Source organism: Mirounga angustirostris, unplaced genomic scaffold (assembly GCF_029215605.1).
Source record: "Mirounga angustirostris isolate CCGP_5_RB_7025 unplaced genomic scaffold, mMirAng1.0.hap1 SCAF_5, whole genome shotgun sequence".
Lineage (NCBI taxonomy): Eukaryota > Metazoa > Chordata > Mammalia > Carnivora > Phocidae > Mirounga > Mirounga angustirostris.
This window is the reverse complement of record NW_026991713.1, coordinates 8,723,343-8,749,304: the sequence shown is the minus strand read 5'-3', so window position 1 is coordinate 8,749,304 and position 25,962 is coordinate 8,723,343. Positions and strand designations below refer to the sequence as shown.

At 54.0% G+C, this 25,962-nt stretch overlaps 1 protein-coding gene across 1 annotated transcript in view; it reads left to right on the top strand.

Moving 5' to 3' along the window:
- Positions 1–10,102: 10,102 nt before the first annotated feature.
- FAM83F (family with sequence similarity 83 member F) overlaps positions 10,103–25,962 on the top strand; it is a 34,107-nt gene continuing 18,247 nt past the window's right edge. The window contains exon 1 of the mRNA XM_045866838.3: positions 10,103–10,690. Within this exon, the coding sequence (XP_045722794.2) occupies positions 10,196–10,690 (495 nt within the window). The 5' untranslated portion in view covers positions 10,103–10,195. The remainder of the gene's footprint in view (positions 10,691–25,962) is intronic.

Genomic DNA, 25,962 nt, shown 5'->3' with positions numbered 1-25,962 from the left:
ATACTCGTGAGTCCCCGGGGCTCCTTGGGTCCTTTTCCAAACCTAGACTTCCTAAGGAAGTCCCCTTAGGGGTGTGTTACCTTAGGGTATGTGGCTTGCTAAGGGGTCTGCCCCTTCCTGTGCTCTGCTGGCCCTTCTGTCCCCACTGGAGCCATGGCACAGACCCAGCCCACTGGGGCCAACTCCTGACGTGTGGGGCTCAGCACCAGCCTCTAGGATTGGCTACTTGATCCTGCCCTTGATCTGAGCCTTGGCCCCAGTCTCTTCCTTCATTCCTGCAGTGAGACCCCTAGCCAGGCCTCGGTGCTGGGACCCATGCAGTACCCAGCTCTTCCCCTCCCTTCTCGTCTGTGCCAGTCCCCTTCCAGAATCCAGATCCCTGCTGCTGGGGTCTCCTAGCCCTGGCTGCCCATCCTGCCTGTCTACCTGCCCGAACCTTCCAATCTTGTGGGCTGCTTCTCCCTTCCCCACCCGTGCTTCACCCCCCCAGTACTCCCTTGGCGCCCATTGTCACCGGTGGCCCCTGTAGCCCCAAAAGAGAAACTGGACCCTACCCATCCAACCTCCAATGGCTGATCTGCCTTCCCCCTTCCTCCTCGGACCTTGCCTCCAGTTCTAAGTCCTGGCTGCTCCTTATCCTTCCCCCGCCGTATACATGGCAAATAGGGTTATGTCTGAGTGTGGCCCCGGGTGCTGGAGTCATATCAGGGAACATTCTCCACCCCTACTCGACTGCTGAGTTTCCCCCTTCCAAGTGTGCAGCTGAGTGAGGAATTCACACCTTGTACCTAGGGTGTGAAAACCAGTAGGGGGTGTTAGGGCCAGTGGCTTTGCCGCAGCTAGCTGTGATGTGGGGCGGTCTAGAAACTCCCAGGCCTATAGAGAAAGCCCATCCTTGAATCATGCACCCCAGTGCCCCCTCCTTTCTAGCTATCCCCTACTTCCCCTGCAGGCACTGTGGAAAAAGTGGAGAAAGCACCCTGCGGCTGACTCTGTGAGCCTGGACAAGTTACCTGACCTCTCTGAGCTAATGGAGACAACCAGACACAGTAGCACTAAGTTGTCATGAGAAGTAAACAGAGTTATAGGAACTGTTTGGTGAGGGCCCAGCAAACGGAGGGCGGCCCCACTACCCCTTCCACTGGGGTAGAAACGGCCTTCTGCACCCCACCCCACCCCCTCCTCCCCTGTCCTGTACTCAGCCCTCCTCGGGGTAAGTCTCTGTGCAACTATCACACTGATAACCTGCTGAGGTACTAAATCAACTTGGGGACAGCTCCGCTCCCTGGGCCTCGGCCACCCTCTTCCCGGCGACCGCTGCCCTGTGATGGTGGCCGGCAAAGGACAAACTGCTGAGGGTGCTGGCCAAATAAAGGAGTGATTCTTGCTGGAGGATAGCAGGCTGGTCCTGGAGCTGCCATTAACTCCTCTGGCTGGTCTGCCTGCCTCCAGGCTCTCTACGACTTTACACATCACCCCATCCAGATGCGGCACTTTCTTCACTAAAAGCTTGAGGTTCAAGCTGCCTCCCAGTGCTGGGGGGCGGGGTGGGTAGGGGGAGGCAGGACCTCTGGGCCACTCTGCCCTGAACCTTGCCCTGCATATTCCTCCTTTGGTGACTGGGCAGTGCCTCTCTATTGCCCTCTGTCCTTGTCCCTGCCAGCCAGCAAGGCTGGGGGGAAATGCCACCTCCTTCACGAAGTCCTCCTTGATTCCACCCTCAGAGAGCAATTCTCCCTCTGTGGAACCATCTCTTGACACTGCCCGTCTGGCCTCGCCCTGGAGGGGGCGGGCAAAGAAAGGGCCTGTGCCCTGCGGCCTCGTCCCCAAAGACAGGGATGAACAAATACTAAATACATAATTCCAGCCCAGGTCCCTTCACTGGGGTACAGCTGTTTTAAAATTTGTCTAAAAATGTTTCAGACACACCCCAGTTCCCAGCGCTGCTTGCTCTTGGGAAGGGAAGGAGGTTTGTTAGGAGCGCTTTGCCCTCTGGGGCTGAAGATTGCTCAAGCCACCCCACGCCGCCGCCTGCCCTGCCTACCAGAGCACACCACTCCAGGAACTCTGCTGCTGCCAGGAAGAAGTGGGAGAGAACGCCATCCCTTCCTGTGCCTTCCTCCGCGCACCGCCCCAAGCCCAGAACCGGATCAGTCGGCTTTCTCAAACATTCCATGTTGTCAGAGCACACCAGGGGCTCTCTCTCCCTCCGGCCCATCCCGTGCCCTCTGCCAGGGACATCCTGCCATTTCCCAGCTCACACACCCTCCGTGGCTCCCAACTGCCAACAGAGCTAAGTTCAAACTCACCCTGGAATTCAGAGATTCAAGAACTTTCATGGGGCAACCTCTGTTTCTGGCCCATTCCCTCCCCCTGTCCTTCCACCACCCCTGAAACATGTGCATGTGCATATTCACATATGTGTAGTCACGTGCACATGTACACACAACCACAAGACAAAAATACACTCCCCCCCCACACACACACACCGTGATCCAAACTGATGTGTTCGTTTAGCCTGTATTTGCCTTGATCAATTCATTCATTCATTCATTCACCCGCTCAACATCCGCTCAGTGCCAGGTCCTCACCAGAGCTGGCAGCAAATGTGAGGGGCACGATTTCCCTCTTTCTCCGGGGAGTCGTTGCTGCTTCCATTGCTCCCCAACCGCCTCTCTGAGTTTTAGGTCCTGGGCCCAGCTCGAGGTCCACCTCCCTAGGGAAAAGCCTTCCTAATTTCTCAGCCCTCAAGTACTGGTCCCTGTATTTGAGTTCCTATAACAGTGCCATGTGATGGTGAACTTTCTGTGCTGGTGGAAATGTTCTGTATCTGCACTAGCCAGTGTGATTGCCCTTGGCCCCACTGGTCATTGAGCGCTTCCAATGTGATCAGTGTGACCGAGGAACTGAATTTCTTACTTTTAATTTATTTTTTAAAGATTTTTTTTTAAAGATTTTATTTATTCATTTGAGAGAGAGAGAATGAGAGAAAGAGAACACCTGAGAGGGGATAGGGTCAGAGGACGAAGCAGACTCCCTGCCGAGCAGGAAGCCCGATGCGGGACTCGATCCAGGGACTCCAGGATCATGACCTGAGCCAAAGGCAGTCGCCCAACCAACTGAGCCACCCAGGCGCCCTTTTAAAGATTTTTTTAAGTAGGCTCCATGCCCAACATGGGGCTTGAACCCATGACCCTGAGATCAAGAGTCACATGTTCCACTGACTGCGCCAACCAGGAGCCACTGAATTTCTTACTTTAATTTTGCTTAATTTACATTTAAATAGCAACAACCATATTGGACCAGGCAGTTCTGTTATATAACCCATCTGGCCCTTGAGTCCCACAGATCTGATGACGAGTGGACTTAAGTTTGACTCCTTAGCTCTGTGACCCTGATCAGGTTGCTAAACCTCTCTGAGCCTCAGCTTTATCAGTTGTATCATGAGCAAATGTAATACTTAATGTGAGGATGAAGTGAGCCAATGTATGCCTGGCGCCGAGGGAATGATTAGGAAATTCACCGAATCTGAACTTTTATCCTAGAAATTAAATAATTATTTGTGGATTACGATCCCGAACATACTGTTAGCCTCAAGTCAATATGGTTAAAGGTTTTAGAATATGTTCAGTTGACCTGAAATAATGTCGAATTCCTGCCTCCCTAGCAGCTTCAAGGGAGAGTAGACAGCAGTGGAGACAGGAAGGCTTTGGAAACCCCTTTGTTTTCCGAGCCCCTTTGGAGCTGGGAGTGGGTCTACATCTTTTTCTTAAATCCCCTACTGCATAGGGTTCCATAGGCGGTTGGGGAGCAGTGGAAGCAGCATACGATAGAATGATCGTTCTCACTGAGGATATTGCTCAGAAGTCAGTCTGTAAATATTTGTTGAGTGGATGCTGGCTATGTACAATGGGAAACACAAAGGCAAACCACGCTGGTTCCTAACCTTGGAGACTTAATTGCTAGCCGAGAGTGCTGTCCTCGGACTCTGGGCATGCAGAGCTTGGGATGGGGCCCCTCTGGGCTGGCAGCGTGCACGTCACGGGGCAGTCAGAGAGGAGAGGCACTAAAGCCGGGTTTGGGTCCCCAGGTTGTCTCGGTCCGTCTCCTTCATGGTCAGGAATCTTCTGGTACGAAGTCGGCAGACAGGGAGCCAGAAGCACGGCAGGGCAGAGGGTGGAACCCGAGCAGGTCTGCCGCCGTCACCTCTCCAGGGACCAGCTCTTGCCCTGGGGCACCCCCAGACCACACAACGGGCTGACTCCAACAAGTGGCTGCAGCAGCCGCGCACCCGCAGGAGGAGCCTCTAGGTGGGGAGAAGCACCAGACCCCTGGGCCTGTTCGTATGTAGGCAGGCCTTTGGTTGGACTGTGCCCCCTTCCTGGTCCTGGTTCCTCCTCCCCCATCTGCCCTTCGGTCTGGGCCTCCCAGGAGGGTGTGGGTGCCAAAATCCCTCTTTATCTTTAAAGACGATCAGAAATGTCCACCATGGGGTGCCCGGCTGGCTCAGTCTGTAGAGCGTATGACTCTTGATCTCAGGGTCATGGGTCAAGCCCCACGTTGGGTGTAGACCTTATGTAAAAAAAAAAATGTTCACCGTGTCATGTACCTACCACACATATCAGATGCTCTCTCTCGCTCTCGCTCTCTCTCTCACACACACACACACAGTCACACTGTGAAACTGCACGGCTAAAGAAAGACTCTCATTCAGTTGAATTGCCTTTTGCCTTCCAGGGTCTTATTGTTATGTTCTTACTTTAGCGGAAATGAGAAAATCCTGTCCAATCTTAAGAAGGTATTCCCAGTCAGTCTGAAGTAAAGTTCATGAAGGGAGGGCATCCGGCCAGACCCGGAGGGCCAGGAGACACCATGGAGGAAGTGACCAAACTGAGGACCAAAGGATTCAGAAGAGTGGCTGGCGGACTGGAGAGAAAAGCATCTTAGCTTCAGGAGCTCCCTAAGCAAAGGCACCACGTGTCAAGGAAGGCAGAGGAGACAGAAGAAACCTAATAGGACCATAAATGGCTGCAAGGTGCTCGGGCTTTAGTGTAGGGTGAATAGGGAACCCCGGAAGAGTTTTATGCAGGGAAATTACAAGGTATCTTTGCATTTTAAAAGGGATTGAGGGGAGAAGATCCAGTTAGGAGGCTCTTGCAACAGTGGGGGGGGAGGGGTTGGGAGGGAGTGGCAGCAGGGATGGGGTGAAGAGGACTAATGAGAAATGTCACAGAAGAATCCTCATCTGGTCTGGTAGCCGTGAGGGAGGGACAAGAGTCAAGACACGTGCACATTTCCCACTTGGGCAACTGGGCAGGTGGTGGTGTCATTCTGGAGCAGAGAGACCCAGAAAGAACAGTGGCGGGGTGGGGGTAGAAGAGAAGTAGGAGTGGGTTCCTTTTGAGACCTCCCTTGCAGTGGAGGGGCCTGGGGGACATCCGAGTAGAGAGGCCCAGTGGGCAGCCTGATGAACTGCTTTGCAGTGGAGGAGAATGTTCTGGAGCTGGGAGGGAAGCAGTTGGCAGAGTGGTTGGGGAGGGGAACCTACATCATGCTTCCAAGGTTGCAGATACAACAAAGCCCCCGAGTCTGGAAGGTCTGGGAGGACAGGAACTTGCCTAGTACATAACCCGTGCCCCAAAACCATTCATGAATAAAAAGATGAAGCTTCCGGTAAGTTGTGGCTGGGGCGGGGGTGGCACGGGGGAGAGATCTGGGTGTATTCCTTCCTCGGGGCCAGCAGAGGTGGTCAGAGGAGAAAGACTTTGCTCATCTAGCTCAGTCCTAGAATCTACACCCTCCTCCCCATGGTGCCAGCCCCATCCACCTCCTCTTACTCTCTCATCCTCTCTGGGGATAGGGAGCAGGCACGAAGGATCCCCAAAGTTTTACAACAGGCGCTCATGACACAAATTCCCACCGAGGAGAAAAAGTCAGCCCTGGGACATGTAGCTGATGTATCATGAGGTGGGCTATTTTGGGACTCGAATTACACAGGAGAGCCTGGGAAAATAGACAGTGCCTGGAGATGAACAGAGTTGCAATTAGCATTAACTACAAGGTGTCGAATCTTTACTGCGCACACAGCAGGCAGCGTGCCCTGGGGAGAGGAAGGTGACCGGGAGCCAAGGACCCGGGTGGGAGGGGGCAGCATCTGCCGGAGGAGATGGCACGATGTCTCTGGAAGGCGCAGTCACCCTGAGCAAAGGGGCCTCCGAAGTTGGAAATGCAAGCACGATAGGACTCCACCTCGCTCAGGGAAACTCCAGACCCAGGACTGGAGGGACTGGTGTAGGGCCAGAGTCTTTCTCCTAGGGTGTCACCGCCTCATGGAATGTCCCCAGATGCAAAGTAGATAGAGCCTGTGCCTGAAGGGAATCGATTTCCCTGTGGGTAAGGCTTTTTAAAAACCTCAGTGACAATGCACAGTGTCTAGCTGTGTGGGAGGGTGGAAGGCCGGGGGGGTGGGGGGTCAGGCTGTGTGGACGGATGCCCCTGCGTTTCCACTTGCCAGCTGATAACCTGGAACGGGTCCTCCCCTGGAGTCTCACTTTATTCATCTTTAACCCCTCCCTGTAATCCCTTTCAGAGTCTACTTCACCAGATTAGGGGCAGAGCAAATTGGATAATTGTATGTTAAAGTGACTCCACAGCCTGCAACCTCCCTGAGAACGCAGATGCCGTCACTTATCCCCTGCTTTGTAAAGACAGCTGTGGGCATCTGATTCCTGGGCAACTAAGGCAGCCACCAGGCTATTGAGTCTGATTCCTCTTTATTCCCAGTGGCAAGCATGTTATCTACTACGCATTAACTGCTCAAAAATGGTAGTTGAATAAGTCAGTCCTTGGTACCTAAAGGGGAATATTCCCAAAAGACCACAGTGTGTTTCCTATCAGTTACATCTAGGAGAGATCTTTTCCAGTGTCAACTGTTACTAAAATATTCTACTCTGATTCTAACCTTCTGTCCAATTCCAAGTTATGTCACATAACATTTGTGCTTCTTGAGAGCAAAAACCACGTCTTAATCACTGCACTTCAATGCGGGCTCCACGTGAGCAAGGACTTGGTTTGGTTCAGAGCTATACGCCAGCACCTAGAGTAGAGCCTTGTGCTTTAGTAGGCTCAGTAAGGATCTCTAAATGAATGAATGGTTTCTAACCCAGAACACCATGCTAGGCATTCGGCAAATGTTTGTTGAATGAATAAATTAGTAAGCAAGGGGAACACTGTCTCTCACTAATGCACCTTCCTAACATTCTCAACAGGGACAATATAGCAAGGCAGGTGGGTAGGCAAGCTCTGGAGTCAGACGATCCGGGTTTAAATCCTGACTCTCATACGCACTAGCTGGGTGACCTAGAGTATGCTACTGAACCTCCATGTGCTTCAGATTTCTTACCTATAAAATGGGGATAATAATGTTTAAAATAGGATTACATGAATTCATTTGAAGGATCCCTAAAATATTTAGCACAGTGCTTGGCACATAGTAATTACTGCTATTTTTTTTTATGATCATATCAGTCTCTTAATAACCCTCAGTGCCTCCCCTCTGACTACAGGATAAGATCTAAAATTAAGGTCCCCACAATGTGGCCCCAACGTCCCTCTTTCCAGTCCCATCTTCCCACACTTCAACACTAACAACCCTTTACTGGCTTCTCCGCCAGGCCAGACACTTCACGAAGCCCTGTAAGGTAGGACTTTTAATTGCCCATATTTCACTGAAGATGTGACCAAGGCTCAGAAAAGGGAAGTAACTTTCCCAGGGACACACAGCTTGTCCCAAGAAAGTGAGATTCATTCCAGGACTCCCTGACACGAAAGTTCACGCTCTTCTTCACTGGCCTCTGAAATCCTTACTAGGCACAGTTCAGTCTGTGGGCCCTCGCTACCAGCATAACCTGGGAGCTTGCTAGAAATGCAGAATCTCGGGCTCACCGCAGACCTACTGAATCAGAATCCACATTTTCACAAGTCCTCCAGGTGATTTCTACACCAACACAGGAATGTGTTGGAAGGAATGTTGTAAACCACTTTCTACCAGCCAGACACAAAAGCTAATTAAACCAAACACCAGATCTCATTTAATCCCTACAACAATCTGGGAGGTATTAGGAAATGGGGATTGTTATCCCATTTTGCAGATGAGGACACTAAGGCTCTGAGGGTTAAGGATCTTGACCTGAAGCCTCGTGTGCCTGATGCCAGCATGATGCTCCGGCGTCTCCCTCTGCCTGGAGTGTCTTCACTCCCTCTCTCCCCTTGAAATCTTCTCATCCTTTAGGCTCCACTCAAAATCCCCTCCTGCTGGGTGAAGCCTCTCTTATCCACGTCCCACTGGACAAGATTAATTATTTCTTCCCTCACAGTCCCCACAGCTCCCTGCACATCCCTTTCTCTTGGCCCTAATTCATTCTGTTTTAAAGAACTATGTACTAAGTGCATACTGCGTGCCCGGCACATAGTGGGTGTTGAGTAAATGTTTGCTCCCAAGGTGCTGCTGCTTGACTTTATCAGAGCACTTTCGTCACACCTGTGTTATCCCCCCACCTCCCCAGCTCCTCTATGCCCCCAGGGCATAGTCTGCCCGTCTATTAGGGCCAAATCCTTAGGAAGCAAACTAAATAGTCTCCATTCTAAAGATGAAATTTGTCTAAAGATGAAATTAAGCGTAAAATGTTGCCGGAAGTGAGGCCTTGCCATTCCTAAGGTTGCCCAGGTGATAGGCATCTCGCTGCCCACCACCACTGATCTTTGAGCTGACACTGGGTGCCAGGACTGACTACTGTCACAATAGTCACAGCTATTTGACAATCTAGCCCTCATTTTTTTTCCCCACACTGTCTAAGGAAGGCCCAGAAATAGTAGGCAACCTCTTCAAATTCCCTGGGGTTTAAAATCAGGTCCCCAGTAACCTTCTGTCATTTCACAAGGAGAAGGGGCAAAGGTGGCTGAGATGAAGGGCAAAGATCACTGGGACGCAGAGAACTTAACAGCCCCAGGCGGAGCCTCTCCTTCTGTGGGAGGCCTGGCTAGACCACGTGTTTCAAGACCTCAATTTCCTCAGCTGTAAAATGAGGGGGTTGGCTAGTTTCTAATGCTCCTTCCAGCTCTGAGATGCTGTGCTATAAAACGGGAGAAATGTGAACCTTTGGTTGCTATGATCTGAAAATATTTTGAATGTGGAGAATCAAATTGTACAGCAGTGCATGAACAAAATAGTATGTTAATGACTAAGAAGATTGTATTTAATCCAATGGGAAACAGCAGAGCAGCGGCTGCTGGTGATGTGTGTGTGTGCGGCTTCTTTCCTTGAGCTCAAACATGCACTTTGAATCACTAATACAGTAATCAGGCCTCTGGCAGCCTATCTTGCCCAAACACACACACACACACACACACACACACACACACACACACGTCAGTTCAAATTAAAATGGGGGGGAATTCCACCACGGCAGCTTACATCCTTGCTGTATCTGGATTTTTTTCTTTTTTTTTAAGAAATTTTTATCGTGGTGAAGGTGCTGCATTGACAGCTTCTGGAGCCCTCTGATCCCAGACCTGGGACATGTGGGCCGCCAGCTGAGGGTTTTATTAGCATTTCGCCTTTGCACACAACTACCTCCCCGCAGCCGTCACAATCCCATCTGGCAGCAGGGGCCCCCGGACCCTCCGCGCGGCGAGTGGTGAGATCCACTACCCCCGAGGCACCCCGACCGAAGCGCGTGCTCGCGGCCATAACTGCGGGGAAGATGAACGCGCGCCTGCTCCGTGTCCCGCCCTGCCAGGCCGCAGGAAGGGTTAGATCGCCACCGGAGGAGGGTCGGGGCCCGGAGGCAGAAGCGGGCCAGAGGCCTCACGTGCGTCTAACCAGGACCCCCCCCCTCATCCCGGCAAGTTCCTGCCCACCCTGGAGCTCCCAGGCCCGCAGGCCTAGGCCCCGCCGCGTCCCCCCGCCGCGAACTACCCCCGCACCCCAGGCCGCGGGCTCGGCTCCAGGCCCCCCCGCCCCCCGAGGCGGAGGGCGCGGCCCGCCCCTCCCCGCCCGACGGCCGCGCCCGCGCCCGGCCCGCGCCGATTGGCCGACCTCGCGGCCCGGTGAGGCGCCCCGCCCCTCGGCTCCAGGTGCGGCGGGGCGACCGGGGCCGCGGCCGAGGCCGGGGCCGGGACGGGCGGCCGCGGCGCCATGGCCGAGTCGCAGCTGAGCTGCCTGGACGAGGCGCACGTGAACGAGAGGGTGACCGAGGCGCAGGCCGCCTTCTACTACTGCGAGCGGAGGCGGGCCGCGCTGGAGGCGCTGCTGGGCGGCGGCGAGCGGGCCTACCGCGAGCTGGTCAAGAAGGAGCAGCTGCGGGACTTCCTCTCCAGCCGGGAGCAACAGGCCCTCCGCGCCGCCTGGAGCCCCTACGAGGACGCCGCCGCCGCCGCCAGCGCCGCAGCCCGGGGCAAGAGCAAGGCCAAGGCGAAAGCCCCGGCGCAGGCCCCGGCCGAGCCCTGCGAGTCCCTGGCCTACTGGCCCGACCGCTCCGACACCGAGCTGCCCCCGCTGGACCTGGGCTGGACCGACACGGGCGTCTACCGCGGCGTGAGCCGCATCACCCTCTTCACCCACCCGCCCAAGGAGGACAAGGCGCCCCACCTCAAGCAGGTGGTCAGGCAGATGATCCAACAGGCCCAGAAGGTAGGCCCCGCCCCCCCAGCGGTGGGACACCCCACTGCCGGGCAGCCCCTTGGACCAGGCCCCACCTCAGAAGCAGGGCCTGGGGCAGGACTTCCTGACCACTCAGGAAAATGGGCCCAGAACCCTCCCTTAAGCCGAGGGGCTGGTGAGGCCTCTAAAGAGGATGGATGGGGACGTGTTTGGCAAATCACAAGGTGCTGGACAGTTGTCATTATTACAGGGTCCAGAGGGGCTGGCTTTCCTCCGCTCTGTGCTGCTTTTTCCCTGTCAGGTTCCTCTCTGTAGGGCAGAGTGGGGGCTGTGGGGCTTTGTGGTACAATGGGCCCCTCAGAGGTCTTGATAATAACGCATGTGCTGCCCAGGGGTTTACAAAACCTACCCCAGGCCATTTTCTCATTTGGTCTTCAATCAACCCCAGGAACTGCGTGGTGGGACTTCCCCATCCCTACCCCAGCCATGCTGTTCTTAGGAGGCCCCCCAGGGACAAGACGGGACTAGCATTCACACCCCCTTGGGGGCCAGTACTAGAAGTCAAGCAGCCTGGATTAAATGAAGAAACGTATTTTGAGCACCTACTATGTGCCTGGCTCTGTGCTGGCCACTTTGACAAGGCGCATCACTGGACTCAACAAGTGGGGTTGGGGGTCAGGCAAGCTCTCACTTACTGTGTCTCTCTGCTTGGGGGTTGAAAGGAGGAGATGTTTCCAGAGTGGCTAGTTAGAATACTGGTGGACCAGTAGGTTGTGGGGCAGGGGGAAGAATTTAATCTTTACTCCGTGCCCTTGCCTAGGGGCACCTTGGGTCGGGTTTCCAGGTAAAACAGGACATCCTGTTAAATTTGAATTTCAGATAAACAACAAATAATTTTTAGTATTAGTATGCCTCAGACATTGCATGGGGCATACTGATACTAAGATGTTCTTTGTTGTTTGCTGAAGTTCAAATTTAATGGAGGATTCTGTATTTTTATTTGCCAAACCTTGTTCCCCCACACAGAGATTTGTTAAGAAGCACCAGCAGCCTTTAGTGCCCGGTGCAGAATATACAACAGGAGTGGCTTGAGCTCACCCTTCTAATTCAGCTCAGTGGATGTGGTTGAGTCCTGTTACCCCTGGAGGCTGAAGTGGCCTGGGAGGGAAGACCAACCCAGAAAGACCAGTGGTGACGCTCCTCTTCCTGGGAGGGGTGATGCAGGTTGTTGGCTAGACTGGCTGCCAGGAGGAAGCATTAACTTTTCACTGTCCATGCTTCCACCCTGCCTCTCTAAGAAATTCCTCCTTATTTGCCTGAGCTTTCTTTGTATACTGCATTCTGCAAAAGAGAGAGGCAAATTTGAGAAGAGATGGAGAAAAGACAAGGATGACGATACTGTGCAGCTGGGATAAGGGGTCAGGTCTCATGATGCAATACTAAAAGCCTTGATTTGTTAGCACTTCATATGTGCCAGGCACTGTGCTAATAATTTACTTTCATCTTCTCTTTTGCTTTTCACGACAACTCGGCGAGATGGGTATTTGCCTTTTTTGTTTCAGAACAGTTACTTGCCAAAGGTCATAGAGCAAGTAAGTGGCTGCCTGGTGGTTGTACGGCAGGGCTAACCCAAGGGCCTTGAATGGAGCTAGCCTGGTCACAACCTGGGGTACAGGTTGTGTGCCCCTGTTACAAAAAGGGAGAGACAGGACCCCTGCCCATTGGGGCTGCTAGTCCCCCGTGGGATGTCAGGAGTCTCCTGTGTCATGCAATGTTCTTAGCTCTTTAAATATTTAACAACAGAAACTTTAACAATTGTGAACGAGTCCAGTATATACATATTTAACTAGTCATTACTTCCTGAGTGCCCACTGTGTGCCGGGCTCCGGCCATAGAAGGATATAAGCTGTGGTTTTTGCCCTCAGTTAACTCAAATACCGGGGCATGTGCTGGAAGGAAAAGCATTTTTTTGAGCCTAATCTGGGAGGGCTTCCTGAGGGAGGTGAATTGCACGGTTGAAAGGGGAAAGAGAAGGAAACTGGAATGGGCAATTTCTCCATTAAGAAACTTGGGAGCAGGAGCAAAAGATTTTTCCTTCAAAACAGCAAGCAGCTTTGGGGGCGCCTGGGTAGCTCAGTCGGTTAAGCGTCTGACTTCGGCTCAGGGTCCTGGGATGGAGCCCCAGAGTCATCTGGCTCCACACTCAGCAGGGAGTCTGCTTCTCCCTCTCCCTCTGTGCCCCTCCCCACCCCCCATCCCCCACCCCCCCACCCCCCGCCGCTCCACTTGCACATGCACCTGCTCTTTCTCTCTCAAAATAAATAAATAAAATCTTTTACAAAACAAAAAAAACAGCAAGCAGCTTTGGCAGGAGGAAAGAGCTCTCCTAGGGGGAGTACTGTGTGGGGCTTGGTGCGAGCATCCCAAAACTGAGTCAGAAGCAGGTGAGCACACCCCTGGCAGAGGCAGCCCCTGACCCTGTCACTGCCCCACTGGACTCCCAGGCCTGCTGGGCCCCACCCTTACTCACTGTCGCTCTAGGCTCTACGGCACCTTCTTCTCAGAGACCCCCCTGAAGTAGGTAGGACAGAGAGGTTGACCTGTTTCACAGGTGAGGAAACTGAGGGACAGAGGAGGAAAGGGACTTGCCCAAAGTCATGTGGTTGGTTATGGAAAGACCCAGATCCCTGGCTTCTGCTGTAAAGGCTACACCTTCTGAGTGCTGCCTGCCCCCGACTGACCCCAGCTTGTCCGACTGACCCCAGCTTGTCCAACTGGCAAGCAGCCTTCGCCGTTCTTCCCCTTCCTTTTCACCCCGAGGGAGGGAGTTTGCTTTGTCTGCAGGGGGAGTCGGGCAGCCGTGAGGTGGTTTCTGTGCTGCCACGAGGGGGACTGCCGTGGGGAGGCAACAGGACACGCACAGACAGCGGTGTCCCAGAGAGTTTCAGATTTTTTCTCATTTCATCTTCAGTAGAACCTCATGAGGTGCTGTCATTTTTATTCCTGAGTGACAAACAGGACACTAAGACTCAGGGGAGTGGCCGGGACTTACCCACTGCCACAGACCAGGGGGGGCTTCGAACCTCAGGGATCCAGAGAGCGGAGCCTAACTCGGGGGACACTTTGAAAATCGGATTGGGGGTGGGGGGAGGCAGAGGGCAGTGAGGAAACCAGCCAGCAGCGGGTGTGGAGGTGGGAGCTGGTGGCCTGGGAGGAAGGCCCTGGAGGTGGGCAGTCAGGTCATCGGCAGGGCCTCTGCAGACGGCCGAAGGCCCTTGCGGCTGTGCTCACTGACTGGCCGTGTTTACTTGTGGGGCGCGGTTTTTCCTGCTGCCTTTCCCCCTATTTCAGTGTCACTGAATGACGGACGTTGCTTCACCTGCAGGCAGAAAAGGTGTCTTCGGGGACCGAGCAGTGAGTCCCTGGCCTGTCTCACGCTGACAGAGATGACCCGGGGAGGGGGCTGCTGCCTGGGCTGCTGAGATCATTGTAACCGCAGAGGGCCCGGCGGGGGGCGGGGTGGGGGGGGACGACTTGAAGTGAGATCACATGTAGACTGGGAAGCTTTGGGTTCTCACGCACAGAGCAGAAGGAGAGGACCCATCAGCTGCAGTTTGGATGGGCTGGTCGTTTGGAAGGAGAATGTTCATCTGGTCACTGGACAGATAGTTTGAGGTTACTGCGTGCTAAGCACTTTAGTAGAAAACAGACATGTAAAACACACCCTGCTCTTAAGTAGCCTAATAGTCTTCTAAACCATTGTTAGAATAGTGTTAGAATACAGTGTGCGAAGGCCTGCCAGAGGGCGTGGCTGCAGGGACATTGACGCCGACCAGGTTAGGGAAGGCCCTTTGACACTGAGGATCTGGCTATGAGCGTGTCCGAGCGCAGCAGGAGGGCAGAGCCTCCACCCATCTTTGCACCCAGGCTCCCTTGTGCTTCTGCTTTTGAGGCTCCTGTGTGGGTTTAGAGAGGTTGCCTATAGAATAGAAAACTTACTGGCTCCCTACCTCAAAGCCTGACCCTTGGCCCTGCTCTCCTGGGCCCCACACCAAATGCACTGCACTGCCTACCGCAGGCCGCCCCGTGTCCTTTGAGCCTCAATCACCATGTGAGGCAGAGTATTATCTTCATTTCTTCAGAGTCCTCTGAGGTCCGAAGGGGTGAAATGGTTTGTCTTTAGACCAAGGACAAGATTATACAGCCTCCCCAGGTTCCTGGTCAGAATCACCAATGACCCCACGAAGATTACAAACACAACCCAAGAGAGAGACTGGTGGACTAGGCAGCTTTGATGAACCAGGAGCTCTTCATTCCTGTTGCAGTGGAGACCTGCCTGGTTGATGGGGGACAGAGCAGCGTGGGTAGCAGGCCTGGCCCTACCCCTCCCCTGCCTGTGGCTTTGTCTCCTTTCTTTCAGGGCCCGGGCCAGGCGCTGCCTCTTCCTTGTTACTTTATCAAGTTTTCAATTCAAAAATGACCATTTTGGGGGCAACCTGAGCAGCTCAGTCAGTTAAGCGTCTGACTCTTGATTTCAGCTCAGGTCGTGATCTCAGGCTCATGAGATCGAGCCCCACGTGGGGCTTCCCACTGGGCGTGGAGCCTGCTTAGGATTCTCTCCCTCCCTCTGCCCCTCCCTGCAGCTCCCCCCCACCACCACGCATGCTCTCAAAAGCAAACTAAAGTGACCTTTTTACTGTCAGACGTGGCTCCTTGTTCGTTCACCTGTGTGCCTGGCACACAGCTCGCTTTGGGAGAGCCAGGGACTTTTATCCTCAGGGACTGGTAGTTTTGGAAGAGTGAGACTCCACCTTACTCCTCTGAGTCTCCTTTGCAGCCCCCCCCCCCCCCCCGCGGTCACAGGCAGTCAGTGATTTGCATAAATGGTTGGAAACTGTCTCCCATTGGCCATCCGCCTCTCCATCCCTCTAGAGACGCAAGTATCTGGAGAAGTCCCCCATTGAACTGCACATTACCCAGGGGACCCCTTTAATCCCCATTGTAACAAACTGTCCGGCAGCAGAGAAAAGAAAGCTGTAAACTGGGGGGGGGGAGGCAGGGGGGGACAGAAGGATTTGGGGAAAAGCACCAGAGCAGGAGGCATGGTTTGCCAGGTTAGCAGCTTGGTTAGAGGTCTGGGCAGTTGATGGGGGTGAACAGCTGGGAACATGGGCCCAGGGGGTATGGCAAAGTCTTGGAGTCTCTGGCTCACGATGCCAGGAGACTCACCTTGCAGGTGGCAGTGTTTGCCAGTGAAGAGAGTCCACTGTCTTCCCCTATTAGCCTCAGTCAGCGCTCCCCTCATTCAAGGACACCCAGCAGATAGTACTGAGCACGGTCTCTGTGCCGAGCCCCATGCTGAGCATTGAGATATTGACATGTGGCAGATACAAAAAACAAAAAAAAGTCTGATCCACCAAACCCTTCTTCCCTGCACCAGTAACCGTCCCGCACGGACTTTGATTCAGATCAAAGGGACCTTGATCCCATCACTGTATTCTAACACTGTATTCTAACAATGGTTTAGAAGACTATTAGGCTACTTAAGAGCAGGGGTGTGTTTTATATGTCTGTTTTCTACTAAAGTGCTTAGCACACAGTAACCTCGAACTATCTGTCCAGTGACCAGATGAACATTCTCCTTCCAAACGACCAGTCCCAGGGCAGTTCCAGAGTCTCTGTCCCATTGAGGCTGGTGCGTAATGGTGCAGCTGCAGCTCCAGGGACTGAGCGCTTGCCAGCCCTTCCGGGATCTCGCCCCAGCCTGTCCTGGCGGCGCCCCTGCTGAGCCCCGAGCTCTTTGGCTGTTGGCTTCTGAGCGTCTCTCCTTTATACTCAATCACTGATCCCAGGAGCCAGAATTTCTGAGCAGTGGAGACCCAGCTTCATGTCAAGGTCAAGGACAGGCCTTGAAAGACCTTTAAATTGAAAGGTCATGGTTTCTGTCCAGATCTGGCCACTCACTAGCTGTGTTCCTTTGGGTAAAGCACTTCCTTCTGTGAGGCTCCTGACCTGCAAAATGGGACCTAGATTTCTGGACGGTTTTGAGAAACAAGGAGGAAACTACGTGGGAAAGCTAAGGATACCACAAATGTCAATTGTTCTGGAAAGTAACCGCTGCCTTCTCTGTCCTCTCTCAGAGCAGGGGAGGGAAGTGTGGCCGAATTTCCTCCCAGGAAGTGGGGCTGCTGCAGCCAGGAGATGAATTAGGGGCGTTAGGAGTCACTTCTCATTGCTGGGGGCCCTGTGCAGGTGTACGTCCTTTTTCCTCCTTAGAGTGAGAGAGGACCAGCTGCCTGCTGCCCCACCACCACCACCGCATTTACCTGTCGGCCTTGATTTGGAGGTGGCTGTTAGAGTGGCTGCCTGCCTGCTCCACCGTCTGCAGGGCGGTGGCCTCTGAATCCTCAGCCGAAGGTCTTCTCTAGGATCTGCTGTGGGCAGAGACAAGACAGGAAGGCACAGAGGTGCCCCAGTTCCTAAACTGGGCATCCCCGAGGGTGTTCCCCTGGTGCTATCATCCAGAAGGGCCTGACTGGCTGCAAGGCCCAGCCCAAAGAGCCTGAGGGCAGTCTGGAAATATTCCTCAGGAACTAAAGCTTTCATAGTTGGGCAGTGGGGTACAGTGGGGCCGACCGTGTTTCTCTCTTTGGAGGAGGAGGAGGCCTATGCTTGGTTCCTCTGAAATCTGACACTTTGGGTCCCTGAAACTCTGAGGATGGTTGTTTCCCAGGGCATTCAAATATCAAAGATGGGCCTCAATAAAGGGGTGATTTCTTCATGACTTTCTCTTGGTTTTGTGGGGGGCAGATCCGGGTTTGTTGGGCTGTGGTCTCAGGAGACCAGGCCACTGCCAACGGAAGTGTACACAGTTGGGAGCCGGGAGCCTGGGTGTCCTCATTCTTGCTCAGGTTGTCTCTCTGCTCGCCCACTTGGTGACCTTGGGCAAATCATTTGACCTTGCCAGGCCTCCATCTCTGCATCTGTAAGTGGGGATAATTCTTACCTTCTTGCTTACTTTCACAAGTCTGCTCTGAGGCTCTAAAGCAAGACTAGGAGATAGCACTTTGAAAAAGATGAGTAACATATGCAGATAAAAGGGATTTCTATGAAGAGGGGCTAACATTGTTGAAAGATGGGTGCTACCCTATTTCCTTTAATTAATCCAATCTTCAGCATTTTCCCAGAGGCTCGGGAAAGTACAAGGTCATAGAACTCGGAAGAGGCTAGCTGGGATTCCACCCAGGTTTGAGTTCAAGGCTTGTGTGCCTCTGCGACAAATGCCATTACCCTTGGGGATTGCCTTCTGGGGCCACCTCTTCCTCTGAAACTTACGGAAACAAAGTGTATTTGCTGCCAGCCAGGCTCTGGGAAGCTCACAGACGAGTTTGGAGACAGACGAGGACCCGGCAGCTAGCTGCTCTGATCTGTGCCGAATGGGTGAGAAGATTCTCTCTACTTGGAGACGTTGGGGTGGGTATCATCTGGAAACTGGGTGTAGGTAGCTTCCAGGGACCGAACGTTGTCCTCTTAATGGCCATTTTCTGGCCGCCCTGGGGCGTGTGACCTCACGGGCAAGCTGAGACCTTGATGGGATTCCCAGCCGCCAACCCTAATCCTTCCATATTGTCAGCCCCTAGGATGCTGCCTCCCCTTGGCTGGTGACCAGATCCACCTCCCTTTTCTCAGAGTGCACAAGGCAGAGCCTGTTCTCGGGCAGTATTCCAATCTGGACGGGGGGGAGGTGGGGAGCAGGGCAGAGAACAATTGAGCCAGGGTGGGTCCTGGCTGCCTGCCTGCCTGCCTGCGCTCCTGGCACTGTCCTGAGCAAGCCCCACCTCCCTGAGTCACTCTAGCGATCCCTGCTAGGTCCCTCCCCCACCACACCTCACCACCCCAGGTGCGTGACCGGTCAGCTTTAGGGGCAGCTGCTGCCCTCCCCAGTTTTGTTTTTGCTTCTCTGAAATCCGTGGAGTCTGTGGACTTGCTAATGATCCCATAATCTTAGCCCCGGAGTGGAGCCTATGGCTTTTCTAATTATTAGTCTCTCTGGACCAAGTTTCCAAGAATCTGTAAGCTCATCCCGGTATAGCTTGTATGGTGGTCCTCATTCTGTGGGGCCCTGCGGAGTGCTGCCTGGGTATGTGGCCGGCTCTGGATATTCTTTTTGTTCGCTTTTCTAGCAGTAACTCTGCAAATGCTTGGGGCGGTGGCAGGGACCAGGGTTCTTTACTTTTTGGTGGGTCTCTGAGGACAGACTATGAGTGTTCTTAACTCCGCCCCCCCTTCCCCTGAGGGTTCCCAGACTGCCTGGAGCTTCCACACATTTGTTCATTCATTCAGCATGTTATTGGGGACCTATTATGTGCCAGGTTCGAGAAATATATAGCGGAATAAAATGTGGACCCTGACCACATTTTATTGGGGGTAAAAAGAAAAGAAACCACAGGGCATTTGGGGGAGGAGGTCGATGACTGTTCATGAACAACACTCCAATGCCAGACATGCAAGTGCTGGTCCTAAATGAAAATTTATTTCATTAAATTTTCACAGCAAGCCAGCAACTTTCCATTTTACAGATGAGGAAACAGGTTCAGAGGGAGCAAGGTCACACCGCTGGTAACCAGTGGAGCTGGATGGAACAGAGTCTGATTCCCACGGAGTATGGGGCTGGCAGAGGCCTCCCAGGAATGGACAGCTGAAGCAGCCAATGTGGAAGGGCGGGCAGAGGGCAGGGCTGTACAAGGCCGAGGCCAGGGAGTGCACAGATTCACTTTATTCCTTGCACCCCAACACCCTCTGGGCCACCTTCCCCAAGCGCACCCCTCCCTGCATTCTCCTCTCTGGGGAAGCTCTCCCAGATAGCATCACTTGGCAGTGACCACAAAGTTGTCCTTTCTGCTTCTTAAAACCTCCCAGGTAAACTTCCAGCCCCAGTTGTCTTGCCCTGGTGGATCAATCCAGAAATACCTCAGCAGGTACTTTCTGAGTCCTGCCTTGCTCTGCCCATGTATTGTCTAGTGCTCAGAACGCCAGGCCAGTAACCCAGACCAGCAGCTGATCCTAAAAATCATCTGTGTATCTTCATCGGATTTTTTTTTTTTTTGGCAGCTGATTTATCTTCCTAATTATGTTTAGCTTTAAGCTAATGTTAAAATGAGCTTGCATTAGATAATTTTCACTAATTAACACCAACTTAGTGCAGGGAAGTCATCCCAGAAGCCCGCCGTGGGGCACGGAAAAGCTGGCCTCGGATCTTAAAAAGAATTGCTTTGCTTACTCCCTAGCGGGTCACATATGGTTCTTCACGGCTGAATTAGTTGACCTTGCTCACATGGGTACAGTCTGTTCTCTTTCTCTGGAGAGCCAGCCTGGTCTCCTTTATGTTGTCCCCTTCATCAGCCTAGTTTGGGGTATGGGTGTCAAGAGGGAGACAGCCTCCTAGGGTCAGATCAACCGGGAATGAGTCCCGGCACCGCACAGCAGGGAGACATGACCTGCAGGCTCAGGAGCAGAGCCTGGCCCAGAGGCCAAGCAGTCGGGAGAGGAAGCAGCCTGGCTGGGCGGAATTGGGCTCCCGTGGCTGCTAGCGCATCACGGAGCCTAGTGTTTAATGATGTCTAATTAGTGAGCTTGAAACAATGTAACAGGGCTATAGACAGCTGGGAAGCCTCTGCTGACAAAGCACAGATGCCCTGCTGGTGGGATGGGGGCAACTTGGCCTCCAGGCGGAGAACAGGACTCCACAGGTCTTGGCTCTGCCCTCTTGGTGGGCGGGGCTGTGGTCCAGACAGTTTCCTCAGCATCCCGAGGGAAGTCCCCTACTGCGGAGGTCTTCTTAGAACATTTCCTGCGCATCAGGCTCTGGATAGGAGGGAATGACAGGTCTCTGTCCCCGCCCCCCGGGGCTCAGGACAGACACAGGCCTGAGCAGACAAGCATCCTGGGAAGGGCACACACCGCCCTCAGGGCTGGGGACAAAGAATGATCCTGGGACAGCCTCTGGGAAGAATGAAATAACGCTGGAGAAAGGGCATTCCCGTCACCACGGGGATAGGGTGGTGGCAGCATGACTTAGGACACAAGGTGTGTGTGTTGGGGTGGGGGGACTGCTGGTGTGTTTGGAGAACATTGAGTGATTTCATGTGATGTGAATTTATTGTCGGGGGGAGAGTGGGTTGGAAACATATAGAGGGTCTTCAGTTGGGTGAAAGGCTTGATTCTGTGGGCAGCCTGGGGCCAGAGTGTTTGAGCAGGGGAATGACATGTTCAGGGTTGTGTTGCTGGGTCCAACTGCCAAGAAGGAGAATGATTGTGTTGCAGGATTTCTCTGCCTTTAGTGCCCGTGGCTCTTGGTCACACTGCTTTGAAGAATGAAGAGGTAGACCAGACGAAGAGTGGTGGGCAGCAAGGCAAAGTTTATTGAGTGATAGTATAGAGCTCCCCGAGAGGGAGGGGGGCCGGAGAGGGTTGCCCTTGGAGTTTCTAAGTTTAGGGTTTTATGAGCTCTCTTGCGGAACTATCTTAAGCAAACAGGCTGTGCTGAGTCATGCCAATCAGGGCTTTGGTCACGTATCTGTCTACCTATTAGGTTCATGTCTACACGCTGATGGTCTTTTTTTTTGGCTGACATCTAGGGGCTTATGTCTTAACTGCCCCTTGCCCATGATGGTGACAAATGCTTTGTGGTTAATTGTCTTATTTTAGGATGTTTTGCAGAAGTCACTTCTGCAAAGGCTGCAAAGCAGAATGTGAGGGCGGGTCCTGTCTAAGCTGCAGAACAGGATGTCAGCGCTGTTTTACCTTAGCTGTCCTGACTCCATCTTTTCTTGTTGGGGACCCTGACCCTGACTACCTAACTGTCCAACTCACTCCTAGCAGTTGGGACTGCGTGAGCTGGTCTCCCATCCAGCTACCGCTGAGCCCCTCCTGTGTGCCAGGCACCGTCAAGGAGAAAGGGCAGAGCCTGGCCATCGGGGGGCAGCCCCATACCCGGTTCTGTGGAGGAACCACCGCATTTCTGTGCTTCCTCACAGAACCACGAGGCAGCTTCACTTTACAGGCAGAATTCAGAGGTCTTCCCGCCAGCGTGGGATCCCTGACTCCGAAGTCTGCTTTCCCCACTGCACTAGGCGCTTGGACTGGGGCTTTAGCAGAATGAATCTGGAGCCCAGGGTGGGATGTTGCGAAGGGGGTGGGGGCAGGGCCAGGTGGTATTCCGTGGGTGTCCTCCCCGGAGCGGGGGGCTGTGCAGACCTCCCCCATTGGCTCTCGCAGGGAGCAGACAGGGAAAGCTTTCTTATTCAGTTGTTCACACCCTACCTGTGCGGGATCGGTGATAATTCAGAGGGCGCTTTGATGACAGAAGGAAGTCCGGTGTGCCCCGAGCGCCGAGCGCCCCCACCCCCGAGATGAGCTGTCTCCATCCTCCAGCAGCCCCTCGCTGGGCTCCACTAGGAGCTGTGCCGGTGGGGTTCCTGGGGCCACGCCGAGGTCCCCACTACTCCGGAAGCCGTGGGCTTCCTGCGTTCTGGCTGCTCGGCAGGCACGTAGAGACCCCGGGCATCGCTCGAGGAACGGTGCATCGTGCAGACTCTTCATTTAATTGAGCTGCCCTTCCCCTCAATTAGTTCAAGTTCTGACCTTTCCGTAAATGTAGTGTTGTCTAGGCTTTAATCACCACCCCAGGCTGGGCCTGCTGGGCATGGTATTGAACAAAGGAAAAACATCTCCACCTGGATGTCTGAGCCTGCGGGCAGCTCCCAGCAGCTGGCTCCCTGGGAGCTTGGCGCCCCCTCCCTGGCTCTCTTTCTCTGTCGCCCCTCCTCCAAAGTGATGGCCCCCTCGTTCTGCTTTCAGTCTCTGAGAAGACAGCACCAGCCTGTACCCGCGGCTCCCACCAGGCCAAGCCCTGAGCTCTTGCACCACCTGCATTACCTCGCTTAAAACCCAGAACAACTCTCCTCCTTTGAGGAAACCGGGCCTGAGATGAAATGACTCACTCAAGGCCATACAACCAGTAAGACTGCCTGCTTCCAGAGAGTGTATTCTCGTGCAAACACCAGTCAGGACTCGAAGTGTGAGACCCATCCGCCACCTGCATTCAGATCACCTGGGGGGAAGGGTGTTGCTAAAGTGCGTTCGTTAAGGACCTGCTGGATCAGAATCTCTGCAGATAGGACCCTTGAATCTGCAGTTCAGCAGGCACGCCCCCACCCCCCACCCACCCCAGATGATTCTTTATACACTGAAGTTTGACAACCACTGCCCTGTAGACCTTGAGCCCTCGCTGGCAAGAGAAGGGGAGACTCCTGGCTGGCTGACGCAGCAGTACCCTCCATGGGAAAGGGAAGGACTGCTCTCTGGTCCCAGACAAACGGACTGCCTGGGCTGCCAGATAGATGGCCAGCTGCCGCCCTCCCTACCCCGAGGAACCTTAGGGCTTCCGGTGGGGGGAGTTAGCCTCATTCACCCATTAAGGGGTCACTTTAATGACCCCCTATAACTGTACAGCTTTTTCAGGGGATTTCATGAGCATGACCTCCTCTGAGCCTTGGAACAGCCCTGGGAGGTGAAGGTTGGGCCCCAGGCTCACGTATGTAATCAGCGGGATGCAGGAACTGGTGGGCTTTCCTTGAAGGGCTGTACCTTAGTGGGCTTCCGTCCCTTCCTCTCCAGAAAGAGGTGACTGTCAGCCAGCAGCCCTGCGATGAACAGGCTCGGCCTGTGGCCTCTTGCTTTTCCCCACCATGGAGCAGAGCGAGAAGGGCACGGATCTTTGCCAGCAAGGGCAGCCCCACCCGCCCCGGTGCTCGCCGCTCCACGTCAGCAGGGCGCTGGGCAAAGCCGTGAAGGAGAGCGCGGTATTGTCCTGTTCCACCGGAGTAGCCTGGTTTTGTGTGACCAGAGCAGACTGGGGGCCTCGCCAGAGTAGATCTGTGCCCAGAGCTGCCCTGTCCCCATCACCTGGGGGGGGTGATAGGTGGGTGTTCTGGGGAAGCTCCAGACTGCGGTCAGAAGCTCAGGCTTTAGTCCCACCTCTGCCCAACAGAGTAAGTTAACCCTGGAGCTGGGCTCCAGCTGTGAAGTTTCCTCCTGCTTCTGGGGTTCCGCGCGCCTGGCCTGCCCTCCAGTGCAGGGGCTAAGTGCCGAGGGGTGGCCTGCATGCAGGCACAGCCGAGGGGCTTCGTGGGGCTGACATGCAGCCTGTGCTCCACTTCATGCCTTGCATCCCATCGCAGGGAGGATGGGCTCTTCGCCGAGGTGCTTGCTGTACATACTGCCGGCAGCCCGGCCTCCCAGCCTGATGTACGTTGGTTAAGTACTGTCCTCACGTGAGCCTGGCAGCTCCTTTAAGATCTTGGGTGCGTAGGACAGAGGCAGAGAGACCAGACTTTTGAGCTGTCACTCAGGTGGCAGTCCGAAAAGGCCCCAACTTCTTTTCCCTTCTGTGAACCCTTGAGGAAGAGCTTTAACTCTTGCCTTCCAGCAAGACGATCTAACCAGGAATCTTGCTTGGTATTATTTTTTTTCTCCACCTCAGTGCCTTGTCATTAATGAAATAAAAGATAACTACAAAGCTACAACTGCACCCCACAAATACAACATGCAGACATTCATTCTGCAAACACAGGGAACTGATTTTGTGTAGAGATGTCCCCTGAGGGTGGAGACTGAGACGAATCACATGGTCCCTGCCATCCAGGAGCCCACAGCCCAGGGAGGGACAGTGCTGATCAGCAGATTGTTACTCACAATGCAGTGTCAAGGACCTCGCACTTGCCTGGAATACGACGTGGGCAGGAAGCAGGGAGCGGCGAGTACTGCTGCGTAGGGGTAGGGAAGAGTTCAGGAAATTCTTGGCTGAGCTTGAAAGCTGCACAGGAATCTCACCGGGGTATGGAAGGAGTAGGACCAAAAGGACTGAAAACCACCTGATGTGTGTAGAGGTTCTCAAAGGGATTGGGGGGGGGGGTGCGGTTTTGCCCCCAGGAGACATTTATCAATAGTGTCTACAGACATTTTTGGTTGTCACCACTCGGACTGATGCTACTGCCATGCTGCTAAGTAGCCTGCACAGGACAGCCCCCCACAGCAAAGAAGTACTCCCCCCCAGATGTCAGCAGGGCCACAGTCGAGAAACCCTGTGTTAGGGCAATGGTAGGTCATTCTGCACGGCTGAATGCAAGGGACCGAGGTGATATGGCCCAAGATGAAGCTGGAGAGGCAGAAAGGGGCCAATCAGAAGTCCCTTCAAATGCCAAGCTAAGGAGTTTGGACCTCTCTTGAGGGCCCCGGGACCCCCCTGGTTCATGAGGCTGTTGTCTGCGGGGATCACTGCTGTGGAGAAGACTAGTTAGGAGAGACTAGTTAGGAAGCTATTGCAGGAGTTCAGTAAGAAATGAGGGGGCCTGAGTGAAAGCAGTAATACAGTGGGAGTAGGAAGGAATTGACCCACAGAAGGTGCACGGAGCAGGTAGGACCCGCTGGGCTCAGCGACCAATCAGATGTTAGTGGGGGAGTAGGAGGAGGCCAGTAGACTAGGGCTTCTGGCCAGGGTGACCAAGAGGATATTGATTTTGGAAGTGCCTGTGGGGCAGGCCGGTGAGATCCACACCCCATGTCTAGTCTGGGTCATCCAAACACACCGGGGTGCTGGTCCCCAGCAGTCTTGAGCAGAGCTGCCTTGGAGTGCAGGGGGAAGGTGGGAATCCTTTGGTCATTTTGCTATCTAATGGCAATTAAGGAATCCAGACAGAGAATCTGAAAAGCTGGCTGTGTAATTAAAGGTAAATGACAGATAGAGGGGAGTTCTGAGGCTTCCTAACCCTCCCCTGCCCCGCTGCCCCCCCCCCCCCACGCCGAGGCAGGATATCAGAGGAGGAGATGTTAAGCTAACCAAACACCTGATGAGAAGCATTGCAGCATGATGCGGGCCACAGCTTCTAAAAACCCCTGCTGCCTCGAATTAACCTCTCCCCCCGGGGGCTGCACATCAGTGGGTAACCAGGTAAAGGACACTGGGAGCCTACTGCTGGGAGGGGGTGACTTTTCTCTGCTGACAAAATCTGTCTCCCCGGGTTCTGAGCCTGTGACGTCCTTCTTTTCAAACCCCATTTCCCGTTTGCACCGGGAGTCTCGAAGTTGGGTTTGGGGTGGAGGATCACGTGGCACATTGAACACCACGGGCGGAGGGAGCAGGGGAGCTGGTTTTCCTGGGGCTGAAGCTGCGGAGCTGAATGTCAAGCAGTGCCCTCCAGAGACCAAAGCTGAGGGTAATTATCACTTCTCCTCCACAACGA